Source organism: Pimephales promelas, chromosome 3 (genome assembly GCF_988280905.1).
Source record: "Pimephales promelas chromosome 3, fPimPro1.hap1.1, whole genome shotgun sequence".
Taxonomy (NCBI): domain Eukaryota; kingdom Metazoa; phylum Chordata; class Actinopteri; order Cypriniformes; family Leuciscidae; genus Pimephales; species Pimephales promelas.
In genome coordinates, this window is record NC_142771.1 from 21,208,723 (window position 1) to 21,223,708 (window position 14,986).

At 37.7% G+C, this 14,986-nt stretch overlaps 1 protein-coding gene across 5 annotated transcripts in view; it reads right to left on the reverse strand.

Annotated features, from left to right (window-relative positions):
* clec16a (C-type lectin domain containing 16A) overlaps window positions 1–14,986 on the reverse strand; it is a 62,477-nt gene that overhangs the window by 35,929 nt on the left and 11,562 nt on the right. For 4 of the 5 annotated variants that reach the window (XR_016155104.1, XM_089128473.1, XM_039686241.2 and 1 more), the window contains 6 exons: window positions 9,830–10,061; window positions 7,251–7,371; window positions 6,411–6,511; window positions 5,476–5,595; window positions 2,657–2,766; window positions 1,124–1,168 (listed from right to left, as the gene is read on the reverse strand). Coding sequence is in view for 4 of the 5 variants with exons in the window: in XM_089128473.1 (XP_088984599.1) it covers window positions 1,124–1,168; window positions 2,657–2,766; window positions 5,476–5,595; window positions 6,411–6,511; window positions 7,251–7,371; window positions 9,830–10,061 (729 nt within the window). In the remaining variant the exon portion in view is untranslated. The remainder of the gene's footprint in view (window positions 1–1,123; window positions 1,169–2,656; window positions 2,767–5,475; window positions 5,596–6,410; window positions 6,512–7,250; window positions 7,372–9,829; window positions 10,062–14,986) is intronic. The other variant, XM_039686244.2, reaches the window with a different exon arrangement.

The following is a 14,986-nucleotide window of genomic DNA, read 5'->3' on the forward strand; positions in this document are numbered from 1 at the left end:
TGACATGCTTTTTGTATATTTGGCAAAAAAAGGAGAATGTGTATCACTATCATACAAGAACTTGTGCATTTTTATCACATAAATCTTATTTTCACAAAGAAATTAACTTTCATGTATCAACTGCTAACTTTTGTAGCTCTTACCAAAATTCTATCTTTTAAAAGAAAAAGAGAGGAGCTCTTAAAACACTGTCTTTTAAATGTCAATATACATGAAACCTCATTGCCTATAGATAATTAAGCTATAGCAATAGCAAAGGCCATAAACATAAAGTGAAATTTAAATTCAGCCTCAACACAAAAACAGTATCAACAATGCTTCTATTCCCAAAATGTGAGGGTACTTTTTTCCACTTAAAATTAAAGTGCAGGGTTTGGAAACGTATGACTGAAGCTCTTATCTATACATAAAGTGCCACTGTAGCGTTATATTAAAATATCATAACATGAAATCCAAAATGTTCCCACACACCGGACTTATACCATAGACTTACGACGCTGGCGCATCCTCCAACTCCCTCATCTCTCCCACTTGCCATTTCTCCGCGTGCCGTGACCTGCAGCGCTCCATACTCCACTTTTACTGGCTTGTTTATTAACTTGAACCGGCGCTGCACAGAGCGATCGGTAATGACATCAAATACCGCGAAAGTGATGAATGCATACGGAGCCGACTCGCGCTAGATTGATGTTATTGATGCCGGTCCAAGTCGAACAAGTTTATGTCGCGCGAAAAGAAAACACGTCACATACGGGCACGAGGCTACATTGCGCATGCGTCAAACCGTGAGACGCACACATGCTCCGAACCGAGACAAGCGAACCGAACGGTTCGGGTGTTTTTTCATGTACCGTGCCACCCCTATCTCTCATCTCAGGGGGATATGGGGGTGGAAAGCAAGGTCATTCGAAAATACTACAAGTTTTTTACTTAATACAAAGCTTAATGCTAAATCCTGAAGTATCACTTTAATTCTTCCTCAGACTTTGAAGGAAATCAACAGCGAGAGGGGTGACTAAGGGATAATTACAAGAATTATTAGCATGAAGGTATGTTGCCTATATGGCTTCCAGTAAGTAAGTGACTTTTATTAAATCTGAAATAAAATACAACAGCATCTTGCCTTATAAAATCGCCTCAGAAGGTGAAGACTCTCTTCTCGGGCACCCTAAAAAAAGAAAACATCATCATAGTAATGGTATGATTGAGTTACACAATATAAACATGTAAAATTTCCTACTTCCTGTAAATCTGTCTGCTATAAAAATAAGAAATGAAAGAAACTGTAACGCAATGTAAAAACAATAATACTGGGAAAAACCTAAGTGTGCCAAGTATGTGTTAAGAAACAACCGATAAATTAGAAATATGTAGCAATCCGTCTTGAATAATTTTGTTTGCAGAGGTTGATAAGCAAATTAGCATGACTTCATTTTTAATCTGACTATGAGTTTCAAAACATCTTTTTCAATCATTGTGAAAGATACATGCACACATTTTCACAGTCTTTATCTACAATGATAAAGCAGGCCATAGGGAATATTTGTATCCATTGCTGAAACAGTCTCCACGATGCCAAGTGTATTTGGCAATAAAACCAACCACTGTGATTTGAAATAAGAAATACATTAAAAAAAAAACCACGTATGTCATGTACGTTTGCAGACATAATTTACCCCTTTTATACCTCTAAGCTCAAAACTCTGAAAGGGAAGATCCATGAACTAACTGTTGTGTTAATAATAATAATTCGTTACATTTATATAGCTTTTCTGGGTAGTCAAACCGCTTTACATACAGTATGGAAGGGGGGGAATCTCCTCAACCACCACCAATGTGCAGCATCCACCTGGATGATGCGATGGCAGCGATATTGCGCCAGAATGCCCACCAGACACACCAGCTTACAGGTGGAGAGGAGAGAGTGATGAAGCCAATCAGTATTTATATGGGGATGATTAGGAGGCCATGATGGACAAAGGCCAATGGGCAAATTTGGCCAGGATGTCGGTGTTACACCCCTACTCTTTTTTCGAAGGACATCCTGGGTTTTTTAATGACCACAGAGCGTCAGGCCCTTGGTTTAACATCTCATTGAAAGGACAGTGCTCTTTCACAATAGAGTGTCCCTATCACTATATGTGATGCATCACTATAACACACCCCAGGCGTTATACCCCAGGGACCAACAGAGACCACAGGATGAGCACCCCCTACTGGCCTCATTAACACCTCTTCCAACAGCTACCCGGTTTTCTCAGGAGCTCTCCCATCCATGTACTAACCAGCCTCAGCCCTGCTTAGCTTCAGTGGGTAACCAGTCTTGGGCTACTACAGGGTGATATGGCTGCTAGTATGATAGTATAAAAATAGTATAAAAAAAAATAAAATAAAAAGAGTAGAAATTGTTGAAGCCTGAAATATCAACTATATACAAGAACTTGTACATGCCATGGAAGGTTTTTATACTATGTATCTTTTTTCTACAGCTAAAAAAAAAAATGTGGAGTGAAATTATCGCTTGCATTTATGGGAGTAAATTATATACATCTATGGATTGATACAAAATCAATTATTATACTTTTACACTGATAATAAATTTGATTATTTGATCATTACTTGAAAAGTAAGAGATGTTCTGTGTTAAGACACCTACCTCCAAACAGGCCAAATGGATGTCCTTTATAATGCATTGAGAGCCAGACAGCACAGACTGTTTTAAAAGTAGGCAGCTTAACTCCAGGGTGGCAAGACGAACCTTCCCATCTGAAACACACACACACACACACACACACACACACACACACAAGATAAAGCAAAACAAAACCCAATTAAGTGCAACTGCTCTAAATTCACAACTGAATCAAAGTGGCATTACCAGAGCAGACCAAACATGTGGCATTTCGTATTACGCAAATAAATTCTAACCATCTCCAGGGGAGAAAATGTAGCAAACGTGTCTTAAAAAAGGAAGTGTGGGGCATTATAATTAATTAATTATTATTAATTACAATAGCTCAGATGTGTGTTACCACAGCAACAGCCAAACAACTATGTAGGCAAACAAATGCGCTGCAAATGAAAAAGAAAATCTAAAGTTAATCTAAAGTTTTGTCATGCTATCGTCACAATGGAAACTGGATGGAAATGTCACAAGCACAAAGAGCATGAATCATACAATATATGATGACAAATCATGCATATTGTGGACTAAGATATAATCCTAAGTATTGCAGAGTACCAATAATTCAGAAAACTCAATTTAGCATCATGCAAGCAAATGTAATGTGAATGTGAAGCAAGTCAACATTCAAATGTCACAACAATTACAGGAGCCCCCTGAAAGAAGAAACTGGCTACAATTCCTCTTCACAAAGGTGAAAGTGATCAACGGTTAGAGGAAATTGGTTGCAGTTCATGTTACTCAAGGTTGTGGTCAAGTGTATGGAGCAAAAAAAAAAAATGTGCATCAGGCGAAAGGGCATTCAAATAACAACTGATAACTGATCACTAAGCTCTGGCCCTTTTGCTCACACTGACAGTTGCTGAAGCTTTTCAGAACATCCCATATAGGAATAAACTGGAGATTTCTGTAAACAGTGTGATGTAAAATGTACTTATAAAGTGGTAGAAATTGAGGGGATGTTATCCTGACATGGGCTGGAATGAACTCTGCATTGTTATCTGCCATTTTTCTTGAACAAATTGTTAAAAATAATTGGTTAATTGGTCTGTTGCCTTGGTTACATCATCAGAAAATTCATTTCAGAGCAGTATTGTTATTGTTAAAACTATTTAAAAAAATTAATTCATTGAAATACACTTGAAATGAATTAAAAAACTGTTTTATATTAGATTAAAACCTATTATTGAACAAAAAATGATAAATGTTGCTTTGACAACTAAATAAAATAAAAAGTAACTAAAATGTAAAAAGTTACTAAAATGACTTTTGTAACTAAAATTGAAAAATTAAAGTTAAATACATACATTAAAATAAATGTAAAAAATTGAAATAAAAGCTAATTCAAAATATCATATTAGTATACTAAAATTAACACTTGTTCAAAAGCGGAGAAAGTTATTACAGTTGAATAGAAAAAGAAATAATAATGCCCAATAACTTGAAACACATACAATAAAGGGGTCATATAATGGTACATGCACTTTTACAAGTTGATTATACTGAAATGTGTGTTGGCAGTGCCAGTACACAACCATCATATAATGATAAAAATCCATCCTGTGTTATTGTTTTAATCTCCTTACATGTTTTCCCCATCTCAAATTGTCGTCACACGGTCGGACGCCCCTCCCATGATTGTTGATTGACAGCAGCGTTACACATCCCCGCCCTGAGTGAGCTGTCATCATAGTCCATCATTGTTGATACGCTGGAGCAAAATGGCGTCCAGAAGAAGTGAGTCTAAAGTTTTATTAACTTTTATATTAATCTTTGAAAATCGCTTGCACGCTTTACGGTGAATGCGGCTAAGGTTTACACTCAGGGTACATTACGTCATGTTTTCTATGCAAGACGTTCTCAATATAATTTATAATCCCAGGGAGTAAAACTGTCAAAACATAGCGTTTGTATCTCACTACTCTACCCAGCCAGTACATACAAAGATAGATCAAAGTGACATTACGTTAGCCAACCATTCAGAAACATCCTGTTCGAGCCTTAATTGTCGAAATTCTTCGGGGCTGTCATCTCGTTCGGCTTCCGACTCAAATTCATACGGTTGCACAGATGTGTCCTCAGAGACTCCCACTGCCATTCTTTCTCCAAAATATACCCTCAACTGTTGTCAAAGCAACACTCCACGTGTATTGTGTCAAAACGCTCCATAGAACAGAGGGGTGGGTTGATAAAGCTTGTTATCATTTAAAGACAAATGCACTTAAACGGCGTGCTGAAAACAAAGCTGTTTTTGACCAGGGAAAATGACTGTTTTCTTATTACTAATGAGAATTCCTAATTAAAGTATATTACAAACTTTTCATTTACACCCTAAAGAAACATATTAACTTGTATAAAAACGGCATTATATGACCCCTTTAATACCACATACAGAATCTAATCAAACGAGAAAGTCCATTTTGATTTCATTTAGACTTTAACCAATTTAGTTTGGACAACAAACAAGTTTGACGCATTAAAACCACAGCTGATATTTACTAAAAACACAGAATAAGTTTTGCTTCAGCTGTTTATACATAAAATGTTGCACAATCACTGGATTGAAATATCAGTAAAGTTCAACAAAGAATAACCAGTGAATGCTTTAATCTGCACAGTCAAGTTCAGGCACAACGATGGAATCTGCAGAGTGTAATATTTAATGAGCATGTTCAAGCAAGTGAAGGATAATTTTGGAGTCAGTTAAATAAAGTACAGTAGAGTGAGAACGTGCAGGTGAGACGTGGAGGGTGTGTGTGTGTGTGTGTGTGTGTGTGTCTCTCTTCACGTACCTGGCTGAGCAGCTTGGTTCATGATTCGGATAACTCTCTCCACCAGCACCTGACTGTAAGAGCTCCTGTCTTGATTTGGGACAGGTAGCTGGATCCTCTCTAAGAGCTCTGGATTTATACCTGCACGTACACACATGCACATATATAAACATGTTGGAGCATGATGTTGATAAATGTATGTAAGGATTTTATATTATATTAACATACAAATCTGAAATTTCACATGATCCTTAAAAAATCATTTTAATATGCTAATTTGTTGCTCAAGAAACATTTTTCATTATTACCAACATATAGGGTTGTTACCCTGGTATAAAATGCCTATTGTTAAAGATTTTGCTATAATGTGTATAGCACCATGTATTGACACTGCAGAGTGATTAAATGCATGAATGAGAATATAAAGAGCGGGACGTGCTTGATGTTAAAATGAGTTCCCTTTCAAGTTTGGTCTCTCGATTGAATGCTATTGGACCTGCATAATCAAGGCGCTCAAGCGGGGCAAGGCCCATCACTATACAAGCCTGAGCTGAGCGCTATTGACTTTGAATCTTTCTCCTTCTCTCAAGCATGTTGTTTCAGCGTGGTGGCTATTCTTGCCCAAGAGGACGATGCAGAAAGTTATCCCCTTCCTCGATCCGGTGAAGATGATGTCGCTAAGAGGATGCTGAAGTCACTATGTACATTTAACGACGATTTGAGACATATAATGTAAATTTAATATAAAACTATGGAAATGGCGCTCTGTTGCGTGGCAGAATTTTGAAGAAGGTCCTGAGCCATAGCTGGGCGCCGCGGACAGAGGCCGAATGGCGGCGCAGGCTTATACACTCATAGAGAATCATGTCGTCGAATGTTAAAGACATGGCGCTATGCTTCTTTTCCGGTATCCCACCCCCTTGAGACTGTTATTGCTGAGGAGACAGATCATATACCTTTACTGTGAGACACGGCATACAGGAGACAAAGCACAAACAGAGCCTGGTAATCCTCTGTGTCACAGTCCAGTGCATTATAGAACATGTCCAAGAAGGGCCTAGAACAACAACCAAGATAAAAGCTATTCTTTCATTGTTTACACTTTAAATCATGCAGAAGTTTGCACAATAGAACAATGTGTAAAATATGCAATGCACACACAGTTTATAAAGACTCTATTGTATTGTTTGAGTGTTGCAAATGTGAAAGGAATTGAACTAGGCAAGCTATATGTCAAAATTAGTCTGGCTTTAAGGAGCACTCAAATATAAATGCTAGTAACTTGCCCTCTAACTAAAAATAAACTTGAGTACCATATCATGTCCATGCAGAGTATTCCAAAGAATATTGCTTTACAGGCATACCATGTACCTCTTATCTTTTGGTTTAGATAACACACAAATATAGCATTTGAAAGGCTTGCGGTGAGCAGTCTGAACATGTCTTGGGCTCTTTTTCCTTGGAGCACACTAATCTAAACAGAGGAGCTTTGCTGTACTTCAATGGAACAACAGAGCATAAGCCAATTGCAGGGTCATAAGTTCAATGTTAATACCCACTAACACTGCGGACACTGATAAGACTACAGTGCAGTTTTAATGGATAGACTGAATTGTTGCTGCTCAGGTTTCTCTTCAATTACATGTTAGAGCAACATAGATCCACTGACCCTTAATGAAAAATAAAAATTGTCACTAGAGGTTTGCTTAATCTGAAGAAATTTTGTGGATGCTCTTAAAATGGTAAAGTTGTTCATAAATGTGTTTTCCAAGCCTTAAAAAAGCTTGGTTGTGTACCTGCTCTTCTGGCCTTCGGATCGTGCTGCCGCAGCACTCTTCTCTTCGTCTGTAATGTTTTGTTCCGTCAACGTGGACACATCAGAGACCCTACATTTTTCCATCACCACCATCTCAATTTCTGCAAAACACAAACACAACACAGAGTATAATAGCACAGCTGGATTTTGGCATTGTACATGTGAGATGGAAGGTCCCCGCACTAAACTTATCTGAGCTGTCTACAGTTACACTAACCCATTGAAATTATTTCATGTTTGCAGAATTTTTTTTTCAAAAAGGGAAACCCCTTGGTGGTATTTATAACTTTCAAAACTAAATCTAACAGCCCATGTAACAAGGGAAATAGCTATATTTCTATAGCTATATGTAATTATCGCTGTGATTATTAACAGTATGCATGTATTTATGTACAGTGTGAAGTAGAGGTCTGCATAGGACTGTTTTTTTGTGCCACCTACACCCGCTCCAGCTTAAAATTCACTTTCTGGGCACTTGCTATCTGCCTTGAATGATTTTCTTCGCGACCCGACCTATCCCGCTAAATTAGATCTTGTTTCGAGAATCTCACAAGATGCGTTTCCATTACCGATTTGCGCAAAACTTTTGCGATATTTCCTAAATGTCGATAAAAACTATTGTGAAGTAACGGTGTTTCCATTAACGGTTGTTATGCGACTAAAACTACATTTTTTCCTCTCGAAATAGGTCAATATAAAAAGCGTGGCAACGGGGTGCTGGTAGGTTTATGTAAATCCCAGCCACCGCACTAGTCTTTATTTTAATTCGAAGGAGACGTATGCGTGTTATCAGAGCATTAATGGCAAGGAAAGCCCCTTATACTTGGGAGTGGCACAAATGAGGTGTTTCTCCCTCCTATCTGCTTCAAGGTCTTGATAAATTGTGGCTTTTTTTGCTGTTGTTTCGAATCTATTATTCCTGTGATACTTTTGTCTTTTATAAGTTTAATAAAGAACTCTGTCTCGTCTTCTGTCTTCTCTTCTTCATGCCAGCGTATAAACTTTTATATTTATAACTTTTATATATAATATACTTTGTGATAGTATATTGTTTCAGGCGCTTTTCGAAAGTTGTTAAAAGTTGCCAAATGAATTGTAAAAATAGCTAAATTTGTTGCTAGGTATTAAAAAAAGGGTAGTTTGCTAGGGTAGTCTGAAAAGTTCTAAATCTAGCAACAAAATCGCTAAGTTGGCAACACTGGCTATATGATGCGCTTTCTGTCCACACATGCAAATAAAAATTAAGACAAGTGCAGATACGCTGTTGTCAAAGGATGTCAGACTGCCCGCTTCCATCCAAAGTACACCAAAGTTACCGATTTTCAAAGTTGCCTTTTATTCGGAAATTTAATCCAGTCCCGTGGGAATGAAGTGCCCAGAGCTCCTGTAAGGTGCACACTTGATGAATAATGCTCATTCTGATAATGGAAAATGTATTAAATGCAGCTAAGAGCACTTTACACTTTTTACACACTCACGTACACTTTAGCTTAAATGATGATTTCTGTTATATACACACATAATGAAGTTGAAAATCTTTCAAAATTAAACTTCTATTTAATATAATATATACAAGAGTTTATAAATGTTGTTTAAATAAAAGGTCAATTTTTCAGTTCATTATCAAACACACAAAAGCCTTACAAGTTGGAAAAGATTGCAGTAAAAAAAAAAAAACTACTCTGATTTCTCAACACCTAATGAACTAGCAAACCTGGTGAAGGGATGTAAAAAAAAAGTTGCTTACAAAGACAATCCTTTCTTAAATTACTTTGATGAACTTTATCATGAGTTATAGCTGTCTGCGAGTCAGACGGGGAAGAACGACTAAGGGAATGAATCATCACACAGAGGAGTGAATACAACAGGAGACAGGGCTTAGCTCACTTTCCCTCTCAATTCTGACAAGATTAAGATAATGCAAAAATGTTTCCCAAGGTGGGAGAGGGTGGGGGTGAGGTTTTGCCCAATCGGAGAGGTGGAGAGCACAGAATGAATGTGGACCAAAGTGACTGTATCAAAACACAGAAATGATGTGAGAAGGTGGAGTGCTCTCGCAACTGGCAAAACTTGATATAGCCAAGTAGGACGTGCTTCTGGATTAACACTGTCATTTTTGTTGGTCCTGGAACAACATTCCTATGAAACAATCAAAGACCAAACCCTAACCTTCACTTAAAATTGTCGGGAAAGGATTATACTATTATTCAAATCAATAACCCAAGGCCTAAAATCTGATTGGTTGATAGGATTATTGCTCCAACCCATATCCTACTTGGGTCAATCACAATAAAACGGTCTCCTTTTGAATTCCACGGAAGAAAGTCAGTCATGGAAGTTTGGAACAACATGAGGGTAAGTAAATTACACAATTCTCATTTTCGGGAGAGCTTTCCCTGTAAGTATTACCATACATTTGTACAGACTGCAAGAATTTTTCTGAGAACTCGAATTGGTGCATCTGTAAGGTCAGTTTTGAGAGCAGAGCCAAAGTGTGGTGTGATCCAAAGAATGGAGGGTCAGTCAGTCATGCTGGGACATTCATCTAGTGCTACTCACCTTCCTTGTCCCCACTTGTCCTGCTGGCCTTTGAACTAGCCTCTGTACCTTTAGCCTTTTCCTTCTCTTCTTCCGGCCCTTCCTCCGATCCTCGTTCTTCCTCCTCTTCCTCGCCCACGTTCTTGTAGTTGGGTCTTTTCTGTGCCCTCTTCCTCCCACGCTGACGACTCATCTCCAGGGAACGCTCCAGACTTTCTGGGGGCTTGGTGAAGCGACGAACACCAGCATTTCTCTAAAATGAAAAGACAAATGGATGTGGAGTATGACTAATATGTCCAACATTTGAGGCTCATGAAAAGTATATGCGTGTGTATACACACTTTTTATTTTGTATACATTTGTTCCCATATCGTCACCTTCCTAAAATAATTGCCTAAGTAATTTTTTGACAAAGATGATTTTTTTTTTTTTTTTGCATAAGTGATCTCCTCATGATGCTAGCCGCTTCTGATAAAATTGTCCAAATCCTCAGTTCAACAGATCCTGTTGTTCGACCCCCATGGCCTGTCAAGAGTGTGACTTGGGCCATTTTATTTCACCTATAAGTCAAAATATAACAAGACTTATGCAATTTTACAAGCTTTTCAAGATAGGAGCTATCATATATGCAATTATTGGTTCAGTTTTCTTTCAAAATCAATAAGCTATATTGGGAACATTTAAATATATAAAACAAAAGGTAATATTTTCTTCCATATTTCTTGCAAACAAATTGACATAATGAACCTTTTGCAGCTTTAACCGTCTTGGATAACAGCAATAGCTGCTTTTACAAAGTTTGCAGAACTTAAAGAGGCAGTGAAAGGAAAACAGTCTCTGGCTTCTCAGAAACAAAAACCCGCTAAGACAGGAAACAGCTGCCAAACAGTCTAGGACACATTTGGTAAGTGTAGTATGGACAGCAGTGATGTTTCCGAGGATCTCAATTACTCATGTGAGATGAAGCACTAGACAGTTGCTGTTGGACACCACACAGAATGACTCCCGACCTCATTGATGACTACCACACAAGAGATAATACGTTCATTCTTAGAACGGCAGGAAAACACAGTGAACAATCACCTGCTCGTGGTCTCACAGAAGCGTTATTGCACTCTGAACCACTCGGTCTGCTCTTCAAAGAATGTCTGCGAGGATTCAAAGAACCCACCTCTCTACTGTTTCAAAATGTGACGGTTCTCTTCAAGTTTGAGAAAAAGCAGGAACATAAATTGTATGTTAGCACACGAATTAAAAACAACTCTCGACAAAAAGAAACAGGACCACAACAGGTCACAGTGACGCATACGAAGAATGCGACTTGCAGCTGAGAAGTGGAGCGCTCAGTAGGATGCCACACTTGCAAAAAAAAAAAACAGCCATCTGTGGTCTGCCTGTGGTCAGAAACTTAATGAGTGAATTCTATTCAAAGTGCAATGTACATCACCAAGACTGAGCTATTTACGAGAAAAGACTGAAGAGATAAAAGGCAGCTGATGACCTCACTCTTTGTGTCACTGAAGTCAAGATAAGCCGAAAAAAGGCGAAAGTGTGGTCATCTGATGTGTTGCATCCCCAGATATGTGTGACATAATTTTAAGAATCAAAACAACAGGTCTGTGACATGAGACTGATGCAAGAGTCCCATCCACCTCAGCCAAGCGGAGTGACCAAGTTGCTTTCACCAGAACGCTTAATTGTGACAACTCCCAGAAACGGGTTGCTAAAGCATGCCACTAGGCTACAGGTGCGCTTTCAGCAAACTGCACAGCAGGTGTGCCTTTGCTCACACACTGTGCAGCATGTAAATCATATAATGAGAAAACAGGGGAAGCTTCTAATACGGTAGCGGTTTTGCCCTTCATCTCTGCACTACATAACTTCATACTTCCTGTCATCTGCACAAGGACCTGTTTGAAATCCTATTCTACACATCCGACGTCTCTGTTTGGTCCCTTCTGTGCTCATCATCTACCTGCGGCTTGTGGTAAAGGAAGGTCATGTGATGTGCGTGTGTGTGTGTTTGGGTGTTAGAGGGTTGCTGGTAACACACATGTACAAGCACCTATTTCACAGGCCCTTACGGGAAAGGAAAAGTAGGTTAGAGGCAGTGTGACGACGGTTTAAGGCAAATCGCTGTACATCAGATAAACGACAGCAATAGCAAAAGACAGACCAAAACTCTGCATTTACATAAGGATTCCCGCCGGCTTCCTCAACCGAGCTCTTCACAACACGCCACAGCCCCACAACAGACTGTATTATCTAATCTAAACTTTGATGGACTGATACATAACTAAAAATGTATTTGCCTCAACTAAGTTTCAGCTTAGATGGAGACAAGAAACGGAAAGATAAAATGAAACTTGCGCAGTTCATATCGGCAATTCATGAACCTCTTGGAGCTAAAGCATTTAGTTTCTAAAGAAAGAAAAAAATATAATATGGGAGTGTTCGATCACAAAGCAAAATATTTGTGCACAGTTGAATACTTGTCATACCATTACAAGGATAATAAAGAGAACCAATTTGAAATATTGATATGGTGCATCAAAAAATCCAAGAGAATGCAGTTTTTGCTGCTGTTATCTGATGGTCTTTGTTTGTACAAAAATACAATATTTGTTAAGCTTTGATAACATTTTGCAATTCAAAGAGTAAAAGCGACTTTACTTTTGATAATCATTCTTTCTGGATTTGATGTATAGATAAATTAAAGAAAGCACCAGTAACAAGCTCAAATATTATGCATAAAATACTATTAAATAACATCTAACCAATTATGTCCAATAGCAGCATTATTGTCAGCTGGGTCAGGTATTAAAATATATATATATAAAAAAAAAAATGTTTTGCAGATGCAGACAGAGTTTTGTTTACAGTACATGGCAGCACAGATAAGCATGGTGTCAACAGTTTCGTGCAAACCAAAACAAATGTAGCAGTCAGCAAAATTGCTTCATTTCACAGCACTCATCCAAACTTAATGTCATTGTTGTGATCTATTTACCTCCAGAACAGCATCGTTTATTTAATCTACTGTAGAGTACAAAAACGTGTCAACAGCTCAGAAATTATTTTGATGTTCTACCTGCAAATCATTTTTGTTTAAATGCCTCTTTTCCTTGAACTGCTCTGAAATTTCAGCCACAGGTCGCACATGTTTAGGGAAGCTGGGGCTGATAGATTACCGTCAGCTTAAAAAAAAAAAATGGTCAAGTAGAGCAGGCTGTGGTTAAGCCTGAGAGGTGAGACACAGAAACAGACCGCAGAAAGGGGCAGAGAATGGGAAAGGGGAAATGGCTTTTGATAATACTGACACAAATGAGTAGAGAGACTGTTTCTCTGAAAAGGCAGCTTGACGGCCCTTTTTTTTTTTTTTTGCTGATGAAGATAAACATACATTTATCAGAAAAATACAGGATGGAGTACTGATGCATATCTACTATTAGCAGATACGCTGAATGGTTAATGACCATTCTAGGAATACACATATATTATCTGTGACCATATCATTTTCAGCCATAATTCATTTTTCCAATTCAAACTTTATGCTAGCTTTCAAATACCAAACTTCGAACCCCCAAAACCCTAAGACTATATAATGTTTTACTCTACATTGAAGTCAGAAAAAAGATGGGGACTATATAGGGATGTGCGCCACTACTAATTTCCAGAATGTTAAAATGGAAATTTTGTAACAGGCAGTCAACCAAGAAACCTATATAATTGATTAATTTAAAATGGCTTACTTAAATCTACGAATCAAACAGTTGAAAGCTTTGTTGTTTGTTAGCACAGCTACCACTTGTGGTCGATTGTGGAAGGGCGGGGTTTGGTTAAGTCCAACATACATCAAGACTCACCAGAGAGAAGTCTTGTCTATTCACTGAAAGATCAAGTTATCACATTTGAACATATCACATAAATCACATTAAACAAGGCAACAAATAAATAAAAATAAAATGTATATATAAATATTTAACCCCTATTAAATATATATATATATATATATATATATATATATATATATATATATTAAACTGATGCAGGGAATATCAATAAGACTTTAAAATAGTATTGATTTCACTTTAAACGCAGTTGTTTAGAAACAGCCCAAAATATATTGATTCAAATAATCAAGGACCAATGGTGATAAGTCATAAAAACAACTATCTTCTATTTATTTTAGGAAGTAAATGACATCAGATGAGAGGTTGCTTTGGTGTTTAATTCATCAAAGTTGTTTCAAATCCCCAACCCTAAGAATAAACAATAGCAAAAATGAATAATTATCAGCTAGTATTGCTTAATTACTATATCACTGCAAACATATTTAAACACTACTCAATGAAATGCTACTAACATCTACAGTTCAAGCAAGCATGACATTCTCCTCACACACTCTCAAAAACAAATCTGACATTTAAGTGATTTTGTTTTTGCCAGGTACAAGAGAATGACTCAACCCGGCAAACATTCGGGGCGCTTTTATTGCAAATATTTGCATATGTGAATATGTACGTCTTGGCCCGCATTCTGATATCCAGACAATATAAAAAAATATATATATATGCAGAAAAAAACAAGTTATGTGCTACAGGCTGCACTACACAATCAGTCTCATATCCACCTACACGCTGCAGTGATGTCTGCTGTGCAGAAGATTTCAAAGCAGCCCATTAACACCACTGATATCACAGCATTCTTATCTGCCTGCCTTACCTCAATGTAAATACCCTCATGAAAATAACAAGAGCACAGGCAAACCGCAAAGAAAAATTCACTTCTCCTCTTCAATCATCTGGTCCACAGACTGGAGCAGTGGCATTTCATCAGCATCATCTGTTTTCTGAGAAGCTTTTTTGGGGGTTCTGATACGCATCTTTTATTAAAAAAAAAGGCACAGTGAGACTGTAGCGCTTGACTGACATATTTTAAGCGATGAAGAGACGTGATAACAATTAGCAGGTTAATCGGAAACATTGATTGAACCTTTGGGCAGCCTGATGACATGCCATGACAGCTCTTTGCCACCAAGTAAAAATCAAAAATAAGTGCTAACATTTACAATGCAAAAATAAAAAAAATCTTGCCGTGCTATATTCATTTCACTTCTGAATTCGAGATGAGCTGTAGGTAACAAACAAAAATTACCGTTACTTTCCAGTCTATATA